Genomic DNA, 21,766 nt, shown 5'->3' on the forward strand with positions numbered 1-21,766 from the left:
ACATACAGTGAATGGGGGCAGAGTGGAGGACATACAGTGAATGGGGCAGAGTGGGGGGCATACAGTGCATGGTGCAGAGTGGGGGGCATACAGTGAATGGTGCAGAGTGGGGGGCATACGGTGAATGGTGAAGAGTGGGGGACATACAGTGAATGGTGCAGAGTGGGGGACATACAGTGAATGGTGCAGAGTGGGGGACATACAGTGAGTGGGGGCATGCTGGGGGACATGCAGTGAATGGTGCAGAATGGGGGACATACAGTGAATGGTGCAGAGTGGGGGACATACAGTGAATGGGGGCATGCTGGGGGACATGCAGTGAATGGGGCAGAGTGGGGGGCATACAGTGCATGGTGCAGAGTGGGGGCATACAGTGAATGGTGCAGAGTGGGGGACATACAGTGAATGGTGCAGAGTGGGGGTCATACAGTGAATGGGGCAGAGTGGGAAGCATAGTGATTGGGGCAGAGTGGGGGGCATACAGTAAATGGGGTAGAGTGGGGGGCATACAGTGAGTGGGGGCACGCTGGGGGACATGCAGTGAATGGGGGCACTCTGGGGGACATACAGTGAATGGGGGCACGCTGGGGGACATACAGTGAATGGGGCACGCTGCGGACATACAGACCATTCTGATGTTATTAATGGTTCAAAGAATGTCAGGCTTAATGGTCGACCCCCACAAATTTTCACGTCACCATATCTGGCCCTCTTTGCAAAAAGATTGGACACCCATGCCATAAGTTAACTCTCACGTTTATGACACTGCTCCAATTTTCATAGTAATACAAGTACGGTGTTTCTGCTATAATCATTGCATGGATAATTATAGAAATACAGTATTCACTGTCTGGACGATCCCGAGACAACAGTTTCTCACTTTCCTACACAATGTAGAAGAGACAAGTGAGTTCCTGCTGCGGTCCCCTTTGGTACATTAGGGGGATACATAACATTTGCGCCTAACCGGGGTTTTAGCTGCACATATTGTTTGATAAATGCGGCCCTATATAAGGAGCTCCAGGTGTTCCCTCAGACCCTGCCTCCTGTCACTATCGGCTGCCGGGAGCCTAAGTGCTGGTGCTGTCCATATATCTCCTCCCATCGTTTTCAGGTGGATACTGAGGCTGCTCTAGAGTTCAACAGTACTTGTTAAACAGTAGTTAATAATGGACAGGATTGTGTCCATTCACACGGGACGGACACGGCCATCCCAACCATTGTAAACTTCTGAGTGCAGGACGGCTTCTTGGCCGTGCAGGGTTTCGCCCGCCCGGCAGGAGTCTCTGGTGCAGACACATCAGGTGTGAGGACACCAGGAGTGTGACACAGCTGCAGGAACAGATAAGTATCAACTTTCTAATATTTTGATAGAAATTAACTTGTAGTGTGTAATTGCATTGTAATTTCATTTTCTATTGTACATTAAGGGGTTAGTCACAGGGAGGTAGATAAAATGGGTGGGGCCCAGATTGAGAATCTCACTCAGTGCATGTCGTGCAGGATGTATGTGCACCTGGAGCAAAAGTCCCAGTGCGAATACATCTGCAAGAGATGTGAGCGAACGTCCGCCCTGGAAGCCCAGGTCACTGATCTAGAGCGGGCCGTTCAGCGACTGAGAGACATTTACAATCTTGAGCAAAGCTTAGATAGAACGGCAGAGGAGTTGCAGATGGGGTCACCGGTAAATGAGGTCGAACAGGTAGCCAGCTGGGTCACGGTCAGAAGGGGAAACAAGAGGGACAGGAGGGACAGGCACGACATCCCGGATCTATCTCACCCGAATAAATTTGCCCGGTTGGACGAAGTTTCGGCGGAGGATAGAGACGAAAAAACGGAGCTGGAGGAGACTGTTCCCTCTAGCAACCAGAGGAGCGGTCCCTCAAGCTCAAACGGGATGACAGTCAGTGAGATACCAAGGCAGATAGTGGTGGTAGGGGATTCTATCATCAGGAGAACAGATAGAGCAATCTGCTATCGGGACCACGATCGTCGCACGGTCTGTTGCCTCCCGGGTGCTTGGGTACGGCACATCGCGGACCGAGTCGACAGATTGTTGGGAGGGGCTGGGAGCAACCCGGCGGTCTTGGTGCACATCGGCACCAACGACAAAGTCAGTGGTAGGTGGGATGTCCTCAAGAAAGAGTATACTGAATTAGGTAAGAAATTAAAGGCGAGGACATCTAGGGTAATTTTCTCGGAAATATTACCAGTGCCGCGCGCTAGCTCAGGGAGGCAGAGGGAGATCAGGGAGGTAAACGTGTGGCTAAAGGACTGGTGTAGGAAGGAGGGATTTGTGTTCATGGAACACTGGGCGGACTTCTCGGTCAGGCGCCATGTTTTTTGCCGTAATGGATTGAACCTGAATGAAGAGGGGGCTGCGGTGCTGGGGGGAAGGATGGTTAGAGGGTTGGAGGAGATTTTAAACTAGGCAATGGAGGGGGGGGTGGGTGTAGCTAGATACTATGGGTCCTGTAGTGAGAATAGTAGGATTGGGGTCAAGAATCAATTTGGGGGAGGAGGAGGGGGGGGAGGACATAGTTACAGGCACTGTCCGGGGTACTAATAAGGGTAATATCGTGGGTAATTCCCAGGGTGCTCCAGGAATATTATGTAATAACAGTAATCTTACCTCATTACAGCTCTCAGGTACAGATGACCTTAGGGTATGGGAAGGAGTAAACAACATAGGAAGAAGTTTCAAAACTGTAAATAGGTCAGGCAGTGGGCATGGTGGGGAGGGCTGTAGAGAGCCTGAGGGAGAGGTGGGGACGAGGAAGTTAGTAAGGAATACAAATAAGTCCAGAGGAGAAATTAAACACAATGTTAGGGATGCAAATAAAAATAAACATAAATTAAAATGCTTACTGGCAAATGCAAGAAGCTTAGCAGGTAAAATCGCTGAACTAGAAACTGTGGTCTCTAGGGACGATTATGACATTATTGGTATTACAGAAACATGGTGTAACGAGTCGCACAACTGGGCACTAAGCATGGAGGGATATACACTCTACAGAAAAGATAGGGAAAATAGAAAGGGCGGGGGGGGGTGTGCCTATATGTAAAAAATAACTTAACATCGTGTGAGAAAGAAATGAGCACAGGTACAGAGGAAGATTACACTGAGGCCGTGTGGGCAGCGATAACCGACAATAACAAAAGAACTAATAAAATCTTAATAGGGGTATGCTATAGACCTCCGAACATAAACAAAAGGGAAGAGTCTCTTCTTTTAAACCAAATCAAACAATCATCAGATTAGGGTCAGGTATTAATTATGGGGGATTTTAATTTACCTAATATTGATTGGAAAAACGTAACATGTAATACAGCAAGAAGCAGTGGGTTCCTAAGCTTACTTAAAGACCAGTTTATCACACAAACGGTAGAAGCTCCAACTCATAATAAGGCATTATTGGATTGGTATTAACAAATAACATAGATCTAGTCTCAAACACAAAAGTAATTGAACATCTAGGGAACAGTGACCACAATATGGTTTCACTGGAAATCAACTTCAGTAAATTACATCATAAAGGATCGGCAAAAATACAAAAAATACTAAACTTCAGAAAAGCGAACTTTGAAATATTCAGAGAAGCCCTAAAAAGAATTGTGTGGGAAACTGCTTTTGAAGGGAAAAATGCTGAGGAAATGTGGGATACTCGAATCATTAACTATTAAATACATTGCTAAAGTAAATAAGGGTAAATTCAATAAAAAAAAGCCACCATGGTTGGACAAAAAAGTTAGGTCAGCAATCAACAATAAAACAAGAGCATTTAAATTCTATAAAAATAACTTAAATGAGGAGGCGTTCACCAATTACAAAGAATCATACAAAATTTGCAAAGGGGCAATCAAAGTAGCTAAAAGGGATTATGAAGAGCGCATAGCCACTGAAAGCAAAACTAACCCCAAGAAGTTTTTCAAATACATAAATAGTAAACGTATAATTAAGGACAACATAGGCCCACTAACCGATATCACTGGAAAAAGTTTTACGGAGGACAAGGGAAAAGCAGAACTGTTAAATGAGTTCTTCTTATCAGTGTTTACTAAGGGAGAGCAGACTGTGGAACGCACACATACCACAAATGGGATGAACAAGCCAGACCTCAATATTGATTTCTCTACCGAGGAAATAATATTGAGGCTCAGCAAAATAAAAAATAAAAAATCATCTGGGCCAGATGGGATACATCCTAGGGTACTAATGGAATTAAGGGAGGAATTAGCTTCCCCTCTACATTATATCTTCAATAAATCACTAACATCAGGAAAGGTACCAAAAGAATAGCAGAGGTAGTGCCATTATTCAAAAAAGGAAAAAAGGAGGATCCCGCTAATTACAGACCTGTTAGTTTAACATCAATAGTGGGTAAACTATTTGAAGGATCCAGGAATATTTAGACCTTCATAGTTTACTCAGTTATAACCAGCCTGGGTTCGTGAAAAATCGTTCATGCCAAACTAATCTACTTGGTTTCTATGAAGAGGTTAGCAAAAACCTTGATAATGGAAATGCTGTAGATGTGATTTTCCTAGATTTTGCTAAAGCCTTCGACACCGTACCACACAAGAGGTTGATAAATAAAATGGAGGACCTGGGATTAGGAGCAAATATCTGCAGATGGGTAGGGAACTGGCTGTGTAATAGAGAACAAAGAGTGGATGTGAACAGTGCAGTTTCAAATATTATACCGGTACTAAGTGGAGTGCCCCAGGGTTCGGTTCTAGGCCCCATTTTGTTTAACATTTTTATTAACGATATTGGGATAGGGTTACTCAGCAATGTATCCATCTTTGTGGACGATACAAAACTCAGCAGAGTTATTAAATCACCAGAAGATGTCACCATGCTTCAAAATGATCTTAACAATCTAGATGAGTGGAAGATGAGGTTCAATGTGGACAAATGGAAGGTCATGCACCTTGGGAGACATAACCAGTGTGCTAAGTGCGGAGGGGAGCCGGACCCACATCCATCACATCAAAACATCCAAAAGGGTAAGAAGCAGTTCAGCGGGACGCCGCTCACTGCTTAAAACCTCTACCTGACTTTCTCACTTATCTGACACTAGAAGGAGACTCTTAACAACTACACCACCTGTGTTCCCACATAGTGTAGGTGTACTCCCACTGGAAATTTCAACACACACACAGCTGCTAGGGGACATAAGCCAACCAGGTTTATGGTATAAAGGGGTCTGTTGATCCCCCAATTCCCCAAGGGGCCCCTAGTACCCTGAGTGTGTCACCATTAACACTGTTACAGCACAGCATTGTACCATTTACCTTTTATGTTTGCATTTATCTCTTATATATTTGGCTACATCTGTCACTCAAAGTGTGTCTGAAGCTGTAACGCTGGGTGGAGCCTCTGACTCACATGACAGAGAACCAGCCCAGTGAGCCCACAGTCATAGGAGGGACACAATGCTCTGCTCCTGCACTTTCCTTTTAATGTATGATTGCCATCACCTGTGTTGAAGCACCTTTCCTATCAATTAACCTGTTCAACACAGATGGAGGTAATCATACATTAGGAAGAAAGTCCAACGGCAGAGCATTGTGTCCCTCCTGGCATGGGTCATGTTGGGAGGTATGCACAGTGCCAGACACCCTCTGCCTCCCCATGTTACCCAGCAAAGACACAGCTACTCACCAGACACACCAGGTGAGCGCCCCACATACCTCCCAACATGACCCTCTCCAGGAGGGACAGAATGCTCTGTTTGTGGACTTCCATCTTAATTTAGGATTGTCATCACCTGTCATTTTAAATAGGGTAATTGATAAGAAAGGTGTTTAAGCACAGGTGATGGTAATCCATAAATTAAGAAGAAAGTCCAGAAACAGAGCAATGTGTCCCTCCTGGAGAGGGTCATGTTGGGTATGCACCTCCCTCCCCCACTGACATGGCTATGGTCGACAATGAAAAAGGTTGACAAGATTTATTTTTCACTTTTTCAATGTTTTCATATTCATTCTCATGTGTCGACATGGACACCAATGAAGTGCCACACTTATGTCAACATTTACATGTGTTGAGCTTTCTGTGTTGATTTTTTCTTGTGGTGATTCGCGGCACCCCCCGCAACCCCCCTCCTGCGATTTGCAGCACACCCCCCGCAATTCGCGGCACCCCCGGTGACTCCCGCGATTCGCGGCCCCACCCCGTGACACACCCCCCCTCCTGCGATACGCGGCACCCCGCGACCCCCCCTCCCGCGATTCGCGTCAACCCCCTGGGCCCCCCCTCGCGAGGTTCACGGTGCCCCCCACGACCCCCAACCGCGATTCCCCACCCCTGACCCCCCCTCCTGTCATTGCGCCAACCACCCGCCCCGGCGACCCACCTTCCCACTGCAACACCCTGCGCCCCCCCCCCTCCCACGATTCGCGGCACCCCCCCCCCCCCCGTGACCCCCCCCCCCTCCCGCAATTCACGGCATCCCCACGATTAAATGGCACATGCAAAACACTGACATGGCTATGGTCGACAATGAAAAAGGTTGACAAGATTTATTTTTCACTTTTTCAATGTTTTCATATTCATTCTCATGTGTCGACATGGACACCAATGAAGTGCCACACTTATGTCAACAATTACATGTGTTGACCTTTCTTGTGGCGATTCGTGGCACCCCCCGCAACCCCCCTCCCGCGATTTGCAGCACACCCCCCGCAATTCACGGCACCCCCGGTGACTCCCGCGATTCGCGGCCCCACCCCGTGACACACCCCCCCCCCTCCTGCGATACGCGGCACCCCGCGACCCCCCCTCCCGCGATTCGTGTCAACCCCCTGGGCCCCCCCTCGCGAGGTTCACGGTGCCCCCCACGACCCCCAACCGCGATTCCCCACCCCTGACCCCCCCTCCTGTCATTGCGGCAACCCCCCGCCCCCGCGACCCACCCTCCCGCGATTCACTGCAACCCCCGCGTCCCCCCCTCCCACGATTCGCGGCACCCACACCCCCCCCACGCGACCCCCCCTCCCGCAATTCACGGCATCCACCCACGACCCCTCCTCCCGTGATTCGCGGACACCCCTCACCTCCTCCCTCCCCCCCCACCCCCGCGCGTGATTCACGGCAACCCCAGGATTAAATGGCACATGCACGGCTATGGTCGACAATGAAAAAGGTTGACATGAGTTTTTGAAGATTTATTTTTCTTTTTTTCAATGTTTTCATATTCATTCCCATGTGTCGACATGGACACCGATGAAGTGCCACACTTATGTCAACATTTACATGTGTTGAACTTTCTGTGTTGATTTTTTCGTGTAGTAACTATGAACTATGTGCACGTCAACCTACACATCATCAACCAATTCTTAGTATAATATATAACACCTGTTCTGTTTTACTGTAGGTGTTTTAAGTCAGATCTTTTACTGCTACTATTACTGTTTATGTAAATGCATTCTGAATGACAGCAACATCCTACCATCCTTCTACAAGAATATATAACCAACTAAGTGATTCATCGCATCCCGTGCCCCCCCCCCCTCCCGCAATTCACGGACCCCCCGCGCACCCCCCTCCAGCGATTCGCAACCCCCCCTCGCGCAATTCACGCCCCCTCCCACGCTTTGCGGACCCCCGCCCTCTCCCGACACCTGCGCCCCCTCCCTCCCTTGATTCACGGCACCCCCCCGTGCCCCTCCCGCAATTCACGGCACCCCTAAGCCCCTCTTTAGTCCCCCGTATACTCACACACCCCTATCACTACCCAGCTTCCTGCTCTCCTGAACCGTAACTTCCACCTCTGGGGAGTCACTGACTTTTGCCCACATGCCCCTATCATGCCTCATAGCCCAGCCTCCTGCTCTCATGCACCCGAACTCCCACCCAGTAGGAGGAGACACTGACTAAGGGCCACCATCCTGTACTCCTGTACTGCCACGCTGGACCCTCACCCACTGGCAGAAGCTGCACAGTATCTCCCACACTCCTCTTTAGTCCCCCTTATGCCCACACACCCCTATCACTACCCAGCCTCCTGTTTTCCTGTGTCGTGACCTCCGCCAGTGGGGAGCCGCTGACTCAGAAACACCCTACTATACTATTGCACGCACACACACACACCTAAACAACATGCACACACAGCCCCCCCCCCCACACCCACAAATGTCACTGTACCATCCACACTATCAATGTACATCTTACTCTGTAACCGCTTTTTAATTAAACAAAACAATACACACCCCCTTCCACATCATATGCTCTCTATTTAACACATTTCACCTATAACTCAAGTTGCAATACAGGCATCTGTCATACAATTCTAAGCATATTTCTCATATACAAATGTTCACAAATTAAGGGGGCGCAGCCCCTTACGACGGTGTGAAGAGCGCCCGTAGGGCGCGATGAATCACCTAGTGTTGCAATAAACATCATTGTATTAATACACTGCACTACCGTCATCATTCACACTAGGTAGTCACGTACATAGGGGCAGCGCTATAGCCCACCCATTGTTTCCTTATAATGTGCTAGTTATAACCTAAGCGGGGATGAATTGGGTAATTCAGCACTCGAAAAGGGTCTAGGAGTCCAAATAGACAACAAACTAGGGTGCAGTGCTCAATGTAATATAGCAACTAAAAAGGCCAATAAAACGCTCGCATGTATTAAAAGGGGCATGGAAACTAGGGATTCAAAAGTAATTATGCCTCTGTACAAGTCATTGGTTAGACCGCACCTCGAATATGGAGTACAATTCTGGGCCCCACACTATAAAAAGGACATCATAGAATTAGAAAAAATCCAAAGAAGAGCAACTAAGCTTATTAGGGGAATGGAGACTTTAAGCTACGAGGAGAGATTCTGCGGTACTTGTTTCCTAGCATGGCCACAATCGCGGGCATCGGGTGTAATTTTTAGTGGTCTGCGACGCGACCAACGCGATGCCCCCGATTTTACCATTGAAATGCATTGAAAAAAGTCAAAATAGCGTCGGTCGCGTCGTATGCGGCTAAAAAAGGCTTAAATGATCCAGACGCGATGCCCCCGATTTCCCATAGGAAACAATGTTAAATGCCTCAATTTACCCGCGATGCCCCCGATTTCCCATAGGAAACAATGTTAAATGGCTCAATTTACCCAAATCATCATAGGGAACAATGGTAAATGGGCCAGAAACCCCCCCAAAACACCCCTGAACAGTGAAATGTCCCCCCAAAAGTAGTTTACGCCACCTCACGATCAACGCGAACCCGAAGCGTGGCGAGCGCAGCGAGCCCGCGAGGGGCAACGGTACGCGTCCTCCGACCTTTTCATACCCCCACTATCCACGTCGGCGTGGAGTTGAGAATAGAATAGTGTGGCGAGCGCAGCGAGCCACCGAGCCCGAAGCGTGGCGAGCGTAGCGCGCCCCGCGAGGGGACGCGGATACCTTCACAGGTAAAGGCGTCCCTTTGCGAGCTTCACAGGTATCCGCGTCCCCACGCGGGGCACGCTTCGCTCGCCACGCTTCGGGCTCGGTGGCTCGCTGCGCACGCCACACTATCCTATTCTCAACTCCACGCCGACGTGGATAGTGGGGGTATGAAAAGGTCGGAGAACGCGTACCGCTGCGCTCGCCACGCTTCGGGTTCTCATTGATCGTGGGGTGGCGTAAACTACTTTTGGGGGGACATTTCACTGTTCAGGGGTGTTTTGGGGGGTTTCTGGCCCATTTACCATTGTTCCCTATGATGATTTGGGTAAATTGAGCCATTTAACATTGTTTCCTATGGGAAATCGGGGGCATCGCGGGTAAATTGAGGCATTTAACATTGTTCCCTATGGGAAATCGCGGGCATCGCGTCGGTACCATCGCACCCGATTTTTTAGTGCATGCGATGGCCGCGATGCTCCCGATTTTTACTCACGATGCCCACGATCATGATCGTTGTGGCCGTGCTAGGAAACAAGTACCAATTCTGCTGCTCACTCGTCTTGCTGTACCATATAGGACGAGGAGTGAGAGAGTCCCTTGCCCATACATGGCCCTAGAGCGATAGATAAAGAAGGTGGTACTTAAAGCAGGTAACCGGGGCACCCCCCTGTTACCATAGCATTGCAGGGTGAGTGATCCCGGTGCATCTGCAAAAGGATCCCACCTTGAAAATGTACAGAATACTGTTTTGCTATTTACCAATATCGGTAGATCAACCAACTGGTTATCTAGATCTCCTATATAGACCACTGTTATATCACTATCCAAAATTCCTGTATAGACCACTATGGTTTATAATGCACAGTTTTTTAAACCACTATGAAGTTGCCGAATCACACAATTCACAATTTTTTACCACTATTAAAATGTTAGGTCGCAATTTACTTTTTAGTGGATCACTATTAAATCACGTCATGTGAGATAGCGTATTGCTATATATATATATGCTTGTTAGTCTGATTGCAGAGAAAAATGGTATCAAATTCACCCACTTTGCTGAAAATATACAATACACAAATATTGCTGTATGATGCTTTAAGGTTTGACATAAAACTGCAACAATGTTCTGCTAAGATGCAGATATACTGTAGAATTATGTATCTATTCTTAGAGCAGTATTCATGACAAGTATTATGCAGCAATTTTAATGATAGGGTCACTATGCATATATCCCTACTGTGTGTATCGGGAATGGTATATACCAAATAGCAATATTGCGCCCCCCAAAACCTCTGCAAAAATTGTTGCTCTTTTAACAATTTGTTAGATCAGACTTCTACAAGCAGAATATAACTTTATGCCCGTGGGTAAACAACGATGTCCATCCGTGGTAATTTTATCGTCCTTGACCAGGCTTGGAGCTTGATATCTCCCCGGCGTGCTGTTCCCACAATGTGCTGTCCTCGCAGCATGTTGTTGGAGCGGCAGATCCCCGCTCAGTAGCGAGTCATATCGCAAGCACCCATCCACCCACCCCCCGGCGGCCGGGAAGGCACACCGAGCCCCACACACACTCCGCGGCCGGGCAGACACACCGCGCACCCCCCCGATGGCCGGGCAGAGACACCACAAACACCCCCCCCCCCCGGCAGCCGGGCAGAGACAGCGTGCACCCCCCCCCAGCAGTTGAGCACCGGGGCACCCCTCCCGCCTGGGGCACTGGGCAGGGGGTGCTCTATCTTCCATTCAACATGTAGGACCTGGAGCAGTAACTTCTGCTAATTACTCCTTTACTGCACAGGTGGTGGGAGGATAAACACTAACGTGTGGAAGGGGGCACTGAGCTGAATGAAGGGTCCCTTGTAAATGACTTCCAGGGAGGTGGGGGGTGTTTTATACGCAGGGGAGGGTTGGATAATGGAGTGGGCTTAATATTCGTCATTTTCCGGTGGAAGGGCAGCTTGTTTGACTGCAGCTTGTTTGACTGCAGATATCGCCATTATCTGGAAATAGATTTCTTAGCCTTCAATAGTATAAAAACCTAGAGTCCCAACTTTCAGGAGGTGACAATAGTAGATATTATTGCGCAAAAATTAATGGTTTTTATAGTGCACTTTTAGTACCTGAGATGATATAACTGTTAGTCCTTATAGAATCATTGGAGAGGAAAGTTCAATCACCCCTTAAAAGTCTAGAGTCTATCACAGAGATCCCAAAGGTCAGTTCCTGCTTTGGACTATATACTGTACTTGTACTGAATACTGTATTTGTAATCCACTGGGTTTTGGACATACTTAGTGAGATAATAAAGAAAACCGAAGGCTGATTAAGCCATGAGGGAACATAAACTACTGAAGGAATCCGAGATGCCTGCACTTTAAGTGGTTGTTTGCTAGGGGCTATGATGCTGCAGCTATAGCCAATAGGGAGCAGGGGAGGAGTTCCTACAGTTAGGAATAGCCAGTTAGTCAGGTGATCTGCCTCTCTGGCCCGTTTTTCTCCACCCTCCCTCCCTATTTTTCTATCCTTTCTTGGCGGCTGTAAAGAACGGTCCTTGTTCAAATGGTCATGTGTGGATAAGAGGGGTGCGCTCTCCCGTCATTCATACGCTACTAGCCCATGCCCCTTGGACAGGGGATGGACTACACCATCCGCACGGGTGGGTTGCGTGGGAGAGTTTGAACACCTACGAAGTGTGAATGGTGTGATGTCATCTTACCCCTCCTTTTTCTCTATGACCGTTCTTTAGGGCCGCCACCCTCTTTTATAGAAAGCAATATAAATAGTTGTCAATTAATAAATTTGACATTCATATTGAAACGCCAGCACTTGTGTCTGTCTCTTTATTTTAGTGTTAAGTTTAGATAAGTTTAGATAAGTTTATTAAAGTGTTGGGGCATAAGGATTACCGATGGTACGTTTATTGTCTTTCCTGCAGCAGTCTTTTGTTCAAGAGGATCCAACTTTAAGAGGTTAAAAACAAACCAATGCAGTAGGATATTGGTTAACTTGCTGTAGCTGCCTCTTCTATAAGCTGTAATCACAGGGGCCAATGATACTTTCACCCCCTGCCACTGAGCAATTCTGGAGTTATTCAATACAGTCTTTTAACATGACAGTCTTTCTTGGTGTGGCTGGTTAGATTTGGGAGAGGGTCAATTAAAGATGAATTCCATTTGCCCAGCTTCTTAAAGTGTCCATTCACACAAACTTACATGAGTGTCCATTCACACAAACTTTTGTGTGCTCAGTCTGACCATCAGGGGTATGGGTAAAAACTGGACCAGGACAAAACCCCCGGACGGCCGGACCAGACATCAAACTCTGCATTTTGGAGCTTGTATTGTCCGGTCCGGGGGGTGTCCTGTCCGGGGGAAGTCACCAGGTAGAGGAAGAGGGGTAGAATAAAGTCTCCCTGTATGGTCTGGGCATGTAGCAAAAACCGGACGGTCCGGACCACATGGGGAGGCTGTAATCTCCCCTCCCCCATGTCCCTGGTGATAGCTATCACAGGGACCCCCCCGGACAAGACACCCCCCAACAGGACACCCCCCCGGACCGGACCCTATAAGCTCCGGACTGCAGATTTTGATGTCCTGTCCGGCAGTCCGGAGTCTAGTCCGGTCCGGTTTTTACATAGTCCCTGACCATCAGTGCTGTGCATCTTCACTCTCTCTCCTCTCCTCACATGAGCACAGCAACTTCATGGGTTTTTTCTCTGACCTGCAACTTTATTTAACAAAGTGCAAAAAGCACAATTTGGCTGGGATAGTCCATTCCCTACATCCTGGAGGGGTATTTACCTTTTAACAGGGTCCAGTCTAATTCAAATAGGCAATTTAATGTATGCATACATATATCACATATACTTGTTATTACACATTACATTATCACAGCTATTTAACCATTTGAGTGCCAAGATCTCTGTGAGAGATGTGCAAAATATCCTCTAAAAATACCAGCGTCGCTCACATTTGTTATATAGATTCAAATAAAAAATAATGAGTAAAAAATTATTGTTTCCTATATAAGGCAACATTACCGGTCACTATGATGGATAGAAATGGTTGTTTGGCAATTTTTACACCTATTTTGACAAATTCACTTGGCATTCAAAGTGTTAACACGTGAATATGGGTCAGACCAGTACAGTAGTACAATGGGAAGACTCACATTAGTGGGAAATAACACATCAGACACTGATCGGCTTGTCAGGCTTTTTATTGATGACAGATTCATATAGAGGCCGCTCAGCGACCAAATGACTCCATAGAAAGTGACAGCAAAATGATGTTTCAGACTTGCTGGATATGGAGAGAGGGAGTTGTGAAGACAGAGATTGGGGGTAGGGGGATTACCCGTCAACGGGACAGGCATGGGTAGGGGTATTACCTGTCAACGGGACAGGCTTAGGGGGATGAGCCGTCAACGGGACAGGCTTAGGTATGGGGATGAGCCGTCAACGGGACAGGCTTTAACAAGTTGCATAAACTGTAAAGATTTAGTTTGATGCAATATATTATAACGTGACACAAGTCAAACATAGATAAACAATTTCCCAGGTTATGGGATACAGATGTTATTTTAAGGACTCAGTGAGTCCGATGTCCAGGATCATGATTAAATGTCCACCCTGGGCATCCCGTCCTCCTCGTCCCGGCAGAGGAAGCCAACGGATACAGGCTTGATGTAGATAACCGTCCTGTAAAAACAAACTTTGATCAGTGACTGTTATTGTAAAGACACAAACGTTTGCCATGTACAAGTCCTCTCATTATTCCCTGGTCTGCTGCTATCTAGCGCCTGCACCATGTTAGTGGCCCTTACTGACTACATTTCTCTGTGTGATTCCTCTTTGGACCAATAAGAGCGCTGATTCTGTGGGTGTGACATGACAAGGACGGCCCCATACAGGAAGCCCAGTGCACAGTGATGTGAGATCCCTGTAATGGGGCTACACACAGAGCGATTGTGGCCTATTTTCTAAGTGATCTGACTAGATTGCCTAGAAATTAAGTAGGGCCCATGAGTGTAGGGCCCATAGCGATAGTGATGTGTGGCCCTGTATGTTGCTATCGCTGGGAGATGTAGATATTGCATGCAGTATAAATCTAGGTATCACCGGTATATGGTCATTAGGTCGACACTATTAAGGTTGCCATACATTGGGTCGACCACTGAAGACACATGAAAAAGGTCGACAGGATCAAAAGGGAGACTCAAGCTTTAGGTCAACATTGGGACCGTCAACCATCAAAAGTTCAACATGTGTTTTCCATGTTATATTTGAGCCGACATGTGCCGACAGGCGGTAGGTAGTTTATTCCCTACCATCCACTAGGGCTTGGAGGGAGAATTTAATACTGCCCGAAGCACGTGAGAAGACGTGGTGCACTTTTTTCGGTGTCCATGTTGACTGTGTCGACACTCGGGACAAAAAGTTGTGAAAACCCCATTTTTGTCTGTCGACCTTCCCAATGTCAACCTAATGATTATGTCGATCTTTTGACCCTGTCATCTTTAGGCATGTCAACCTTTTTCATGTGTTGACCTAAGGTCGACATATATTGCATGTATACTTGTTTATCGCATATGTTCTCTCTATTAAGAACGTGGGCAGTGACAGATCGCTCAGCACCCTGTGCTGTGCTGCGCTGTGTGCTGAGCGATCTGAGTGATCTAGAATCATTCAGATCGCTGACAAAAACGCTGCGTGATGTAGCATTTCTCTTCTTATAGTGATACTCATTAGTATAATGGTACAGATGTAGCCCCTGCCATCCTTGGCTGGGCTCGCCAGCCCCTCCCCGCTAGCGATCACCGGCGGACAGGGGCTACACTGAACTGGGATGCGCGTGCGTCTCACACGCACGCGCGTCCCAGTCTCTCGGCGGGGACGCTGCGTGTCCCTGCCCGTCTCGGCTTCAGGGAGACCAGCAGGGTTAGGGGGGCGCTCGGGTGGCGAGGGGTACCTGCGGCGACGGGCGTTGATGGCGGGGGAGGCGGCGGGGAGGTTGCCAGGGGGCGCGTGAGCATCTCGTGCGTGCGCGCCCCCTGGCGGGAATGGCGCGATTGCGGGGCTGGCGTTAGAAATGCCATCCCTGCAAAGATGGACCAAGCCCCATCTGTATATACATGTATGTAATACTGGGATGCGGTCATGTGGTCTACTGCATTATGGTAGAAAGTCATTAGGTCGAATCCATTAGGTCGACATGCTAAAAGGTCGACATGACTCTAGGTCGACATGGGAAAAGGTCGACATGATTCTAGTTCGAAAGGTCATTAGTTCGACAGGTCATTAGTTCGACAAGGTCATTAGTTCGACATTGTCTATGTCGACATTCACAAGGTCGACATGAAGTTTTTCACTGTTTTTTGAGCCAACATGTGCCGACAGGCGGTATTTCATGCCCTACCATCCACTAGGGCGTGGTGGGAGAATAAAATAGTGTGCCGAGCGTAGCGAGGCACCGTGCCCGACGCATTGCGAGCGCAGCGAGCGATGCGAGGGGATGCAGTGCACTTTAACCCCTTCCCGACATTTGACGTACATTTACGTCATGGTCGGGAAGCACTTCCCGACACATGGCGTAAATGTACGTCATGGATTTAAACTGTCACCGCGTCTATAGACGCGGTGACAGTTTCAACATGTCTGCTGTCCCTGACAGCAGACATGTCCGTGCATGCCCCGGGGGGGCTGCGATGCCGCCCCCCCGTCGGCGATCGCTGTGATTGGCTGTTCAGTGTGAACAGCCATTCACAGCGTTTTCCTGTGTCACCGGCGAATAACGTTCGCCGGTGACACGGGATCAGAGGTGATTGGTGCTGTAAAGTACAGCACCAATCACCGCGGGGTGTAAGGGTGACACTGGTGTCACCCCACCTCACCCCGCCCGCCCCCAAAGGCCGTGATTGGTCCGTCGGTCCGACGGACCAATCACAGCCAAGGAGGGGGATTTAAACTAACGGTGACTGCACTGCAGACGCCATTCCGGTCTGGAAAGCGTGCAGTGCGGTCACCGTACCCCCCTGCCGCCATACTGACCAGAATACTTGCTGCAATACTTACCTGATCGCTGCTGATTGCTTCCTGGATCCTGTTCAATAATTGTGCCTTCCTGTGAAATTGTGCTGCTGCAGTGTACTAGCTAGATAGATAGAGAGATAGAGAGATAGATAGAGAGAGATAGAGAGAGATAGAGAGAGAGAGATAGAGAGAGATAGAGAGAGATAGAGAGAGATAGAGAGAGAGATAGTGTCAGAGAGTGCTATATTTTGTGCTGCTGCAGTGTGATATAGTTATAGATAGAGAGAGAGAGAGAGAGATAGAGAGAGAGGCCTACTGACAGAGTGCTATATTTTGTGCTGCTGCAGTGTGATAGTTATAGAGAGATAGAGAGAGATAGAGAGAGATAGAGAGAGATAGAGAGAGAGATAGTGTCAGAGAGTGCTATATTTTGTGCTGCTGCAGTGTGATATAGTTATAGATAGAGAGAGAGAGAGAGAGATAGAGAGAGAGGCCTACTGACAGAGTGCTATATTTTGTGCTGCTGCAGTGTGATAGTTATAGAGAGATAGAGAGAGATAGAGAGAGAGAGATAGAGAGAGATAGAGAGAGATAGTGACAGATTGTGCTATATATTTTTTATATAACTGACTGCTGCCCCCTCCTTTTGTGCTGATCAGTATAAATTAACTGATCAGCAACTTTTTGGGGGCGCAGGTTTTTTTTAATATATAGATATACCTGTCAGTGCTGCTGCTGCAGTGTCATAGAGTGATAGATAGTGATAGATAGTGAGAGATAGAGAGATAGAGAGAGATAGTGATAGAGAGTGCTAAATTTTGTGTCTGCTGTCCCCGCCTTTTGTGCTGATCACTATATCTGAGGTGATCAGCAACTTTTTTGGGGGTACAGAGGTTTTTTTTTTTTTATATATACCTGTCAGTTGCACCAAAGGTTGTGCACCTGCTGCACCTCACTGGTAATCAGTGTCGCATCACTGATCACCTTTTTTTTTTGTGTGTGTGCTGTGGGGTATTTTTTTAATTTTTTTTTTTACACACACTGTGATTTTGTGGGTGTCCTGTGGCCGCTGTGCGCTGATCAGTGACGTACATCACTGATCATCTCTTTCGGCACAGGGTTGATCTATTTTTTTTTTTTTTTTTGATCAAATTCCTGTTGCCTTTGAGCGCTGTTCAGTGACAGACGTTACTGACCAACATCTGTGCTCAATTTTTGGCGCAGGACCTTTTTTTTTTTAACCCCTTCCTTTTTTTTTTTTTTAACCCCTTCATTTTTTTTTTTTTTAACACCTTCATTTTTTTTTTTTTTTATTGGTATAAAGTATTTTTTTTTTTTTCTGCACCACATACACACTACACACTACATACCCCCCGGATTGAAATAAAGTTTGTGCCCCCCCCTACACTATACACGTGTTGAAACATTTCACTACCGGTAACACAAAAATAAAAATGGCATCCCAAATGTCCTCCCAAATGTCCTCCCAAATGTCCTCCCAATCATCCAGGAGAATGTATTCAGTGGAGGAGGCATATGCCATGCTTGCTTCTGACTCTGACACAGCCAGTGATGCAAGCGGGGAATTTGAAGGATTTGCCTTAAGCTCCTCTTCCTCCTCTGCTGATGAGGGACCCCCTCAAAGACGCCCCCGTAGATCAGCTGAGATTCCCCCCCCAATAATTGATCTAGTATGGACCCCACCACCAGACAATTTTGAGCCCCAGGTTCCTGAGTTTTTGGCCATGCCAGGAATCCAATTTGATTCCACAGGTCTCAGAGAAATTGACTTTTTCAAATTATTTTTCTCTGATGATTTTATAAATTTAATGGTGGACCAAACTAATTTATATGCCCAGCAGTTTATTGCTCAAAACCCCACGTCATCATTTGCTAGGTGGACCCCTGTAGATGCAGTAGAGATGATGACGTTTTGGGGTCTGGTGTTTCATATGGGCATAGTAAAAAAGCCAGAAATTAGGCAATATTGGAGTACAGATGTTCTGTACAGTACTCCATTTTACCGTATGGCCATGCCCCGGACTCGATTTGAGACAATTCTTAAATTCATACATTACACCGATAATGCACAGTGCCCACCCAGAGATGATCCCACCTTTGACCGGCTATTCAAAGTCAGGCCGGTCATTGATCATTTCAGTGCCAAATTTGAAGAGGTGTACATCCCTGAAAAATTTATTTGTATCGACGAGTCCCTTATACATTTTAAAGGAAGGGTTAAATTCCGCCAGTACCTTCCCAGTAAGAGGGCAAGGTATGGCATAAAAATGTATAAACTGTGTGAAAGCACCTCAGGGTACACCCACAGGTTTAGGGTTTATGAAGGGAAGGATTCAAGAATTCAACCGCCAGAATGCCCCCCCTCCCTCGTAGGTGTTAGTGGGAAAATTGTCTGGGATTTAGTGCACCCCTTCCTGGATAAAGGTTATCACCTCTATGTGGATAACTTTTACACTAGCATCCCCCTGTTTAAGGCCCTTGGTTCAAGAGGTACAGCAGCTTGCGGTACTGTGCGCAAGAACCAAAGAGGCCTCCCAAAAACGCACATTGCCCAAGTAATGAGAAGGGGTGAAAGCAGGGGAATATGCACCGAAAATATGTTGTTGGTCAAATATAAGGACAAGAGGGATGTCCTTATACTGACAACAATTCACGGAGACAGTACCACCTCCGTCCCTGTACGAGGTACCAGTACCCACACCTCAAAACCTAATTGTATCCTGGATTACAATAGGTACATGGGCGGAGTGGATCTTTCAGATCAGGTACTGAAGCCGTACAGTGCCCTGCGGAAAACAAAAATCTGGTACAAGAAGGTGGCCGTGTATATCATCCAGATGGCACTGTATAACGCTTACGTGCTATTCCGTTCTACCGGCCAGAGGGGGACATTTATGCACTTTCAAGAGGAAGTCATAAAGGGCCTAATATTTGGGAACCAGCAGGCAGAGGGCCCCAGTACTTCTAGTACTGGCCCCCGTATTGTACCAGGGCAGCATTTTCCTGATGAAATCCCCTCCACTGGAAAAAAGGGCAGGACACAAAAAAGGTGCAAAGTTTGCTATAAAAAGGGAATAAGAAAGCAAACTATTTTCCAGTGTGACACTTGCCCCGACAAACCCGGCCTATGTATAAAGGAGTGTTTTAAATTATACCACACATCTATGGAATATTAGGTTCATAATTTCACCGTGCTTCGGGGGTCTTGCTAATGCCACATAGCACCCACCATTCATTCCACCAGAATCTGAGCCGCAAAATCCAAAAATCACTCCTTCCCTTCTGAGTCCTGCCATGCACCCAACTGGTATTTTTTGGTCACATGTGAGGCATTGCCGTACTCGGGAGATATTGGGGCACAGATTTTGGGGTGCTTTTTCTCCTTCATACCTTCTGAAAATGAAAAATTTTGAGCCAGAACTGCATTTTTGTGTAAAAAATGTAATTTTTCTTTTTCACTGCCCACTTGTATCAAAATTGGTGAAACCCCTGGGGGTTTTAAATGTACACTATACCCCTAGATGAATTCCCTGAGGGGTGTAGTTTTCAAAATGGGGTGACTTGTGGGGGGGTTCCACTGTATTGGTGCTTGGGGGGTCTTGCTAATGCGACATAGCACCCACCAAAATTCCACCAGAATTTGTGCTGCAAACTCCAAATATCACTCCTTCCCTTCTGAGTCCTGCCACTTTTTGGTCACACATGAGGCATTGCCGTACTCGGGAGAAATTGGGGCACAGATTTTGGGGTGCTTTGTCTCCTTCATTCCTTGTGAAAATGAAATATTTTGAGCCAGAACTGCATTTTTGTGTAAAAAAATGTAATTTTTCATTTTCACTGCCCACTTGTATCAAAATTGGTGAAACCCCTGGGGGTTTGAAATGTACACTATACCCCTAGATGAATTCCCTGAGGGGTGTAGTTTGCAAAATGGGGTGACTTGTGGGGGGGTTCCACTGTATTGGTGCAACATAGCACCCACCATTCATTCCACCAGAATCTGTGCTGCAAAATCCAAAAATCACTCCTTCCCTTCTGAGTCCTGCCATGCACCCAACTGGTATTTTTTGGTCACATGTGAGGCATTGCCGTACTCGGGAGAAATTGGGGCACAGATTTTGGGGTGCTTTTTCTCCTTCATACCTTCTGAAAATGAAAAATTTTGAGCCAGAACTGCATTTTTGTGTAAAAAATGTAATTTTTCTTTTTCACTGCCCACTTGTATCAAAATTGGTGAAACCCCTGGGGGTTTTAAATGTACACTATACCCCTAGATGAATTCCCTGAGGGGTGTAGTTTGCAAAATGGGGTGACTTGTGGGGGGGTTCCACTGTATTGGTGCTTGGGGGGTCTTGCTAATGCGACATAGCACCCACCAAAATTCCACCAGAATCTGAGCTGCAAAATCCAAAAATCACTCCTTCCCTTTTGAGTCCTGCCATGCACCCAACTGGTATTTTTTGGTCACATGTGAGGCATTGCCGTACTCGGGAGAAATTGGGGCACAGATTTTGGGGTGCTTTTTCTCCTTCATACCTTCTGAAAATGAAAAATTTTGAGCCAGAACTGCATTTTTGTGTAAAAAATGTAATTTTTCTTTTTCACTGCCCACTTGTATCAAAATTGGTGAAACCCCTGGGGGTTTTAAATGTACACTATACCCCTAGATGAATTCCCTGAGGGGTGTAGTTTGCAAAATGGGGTCACTTGTGGGGGGGTTCTACTGTATTGGTGCTTGGGGGGTCTTGCTAATGCGACATAGCACCCACCAAAATTCCACCAGAATCTGAGCTGCAAAATCCAAAAATCACTCCTTCCCTTTTGAGTCCTGCCATGCACCCAACTGGTATTTTTTGGTCACATGTGAGGCATTGCCGTACTCGGGAGAAATTGGGGCACAGATTTTGGGGTGCTTTTTCTCCTTCATATCTTCTGAAAATGAAAAATTTTGAGCCAGAACTGCATTTTTGTGTAAAAAATGTAATTTTTCATGTTCACTGCCCACTTGTATCAAAATTGGTGAAACCCCTGGGGGTTTGAAATGTACACTATACCCCTAGATGAATTCCCTGAGGGGTGTAGTTTGCAAAATGGGGTGACTTGTGGGGGGGTTCCACTGTATTGGTGCTTGGGGGGTCTTGCTAATGCGACATAGCACCCACCAAAATTCCACCAGAATCTGAGCCACAAAATCCAAAAATCACTCCTTCCGTTCTGAGTCCTGCCATGCACCCAACTGGTATTTTTTGGTCACATGTGAGGCATTGCCGTACTCGGAAGAAATTGGGGCACATATTTTGGGGTGCTTTTTCTCCTT

The 21,766-nt window shown here is 47.1% G+C and overlaps 1 protein-coding gene across 1 annotated transcript in view; it reads right to left on the reverse strand.

The window, feature by feature from the left end:
- Window positions 1-13,598: 13,598 nt before the first annotated feature.
- LOC146035311 (ankyrin repeat domain-containing protein 49-like) overlaps window positions 13,599-21,766 on the reverse strand; it is a 154,042-nt gene continuing 145,874 nt past the window's right edge. The window contains exon 4 of the mRNA XM_083158673.1: window positions 13,599-14,097. Coding sequence (XP_083014799.1) covers window positions 14,016-14,097 — 82 coding nt within the window. The 3' untranslated portion in view covers window positions 13,599-14,015. The remainder of the gene's footprint in view (window positions 14,098-21,766) is intronic.

This window comes from Crinia signifera, chromosome 9 (genome assembly GCF_055691185.1).
Source record: "Crinia signifera chromosome 9, ASM5569118v1, whole genome shotgun sequence".
NCBI classification, from domain to species: domain Eukaryota; kingdom Metazoa; phylum Chordata; class Amphibia; order Anura; family Myobatrachidae; genus Crinia; species Crinia signifera.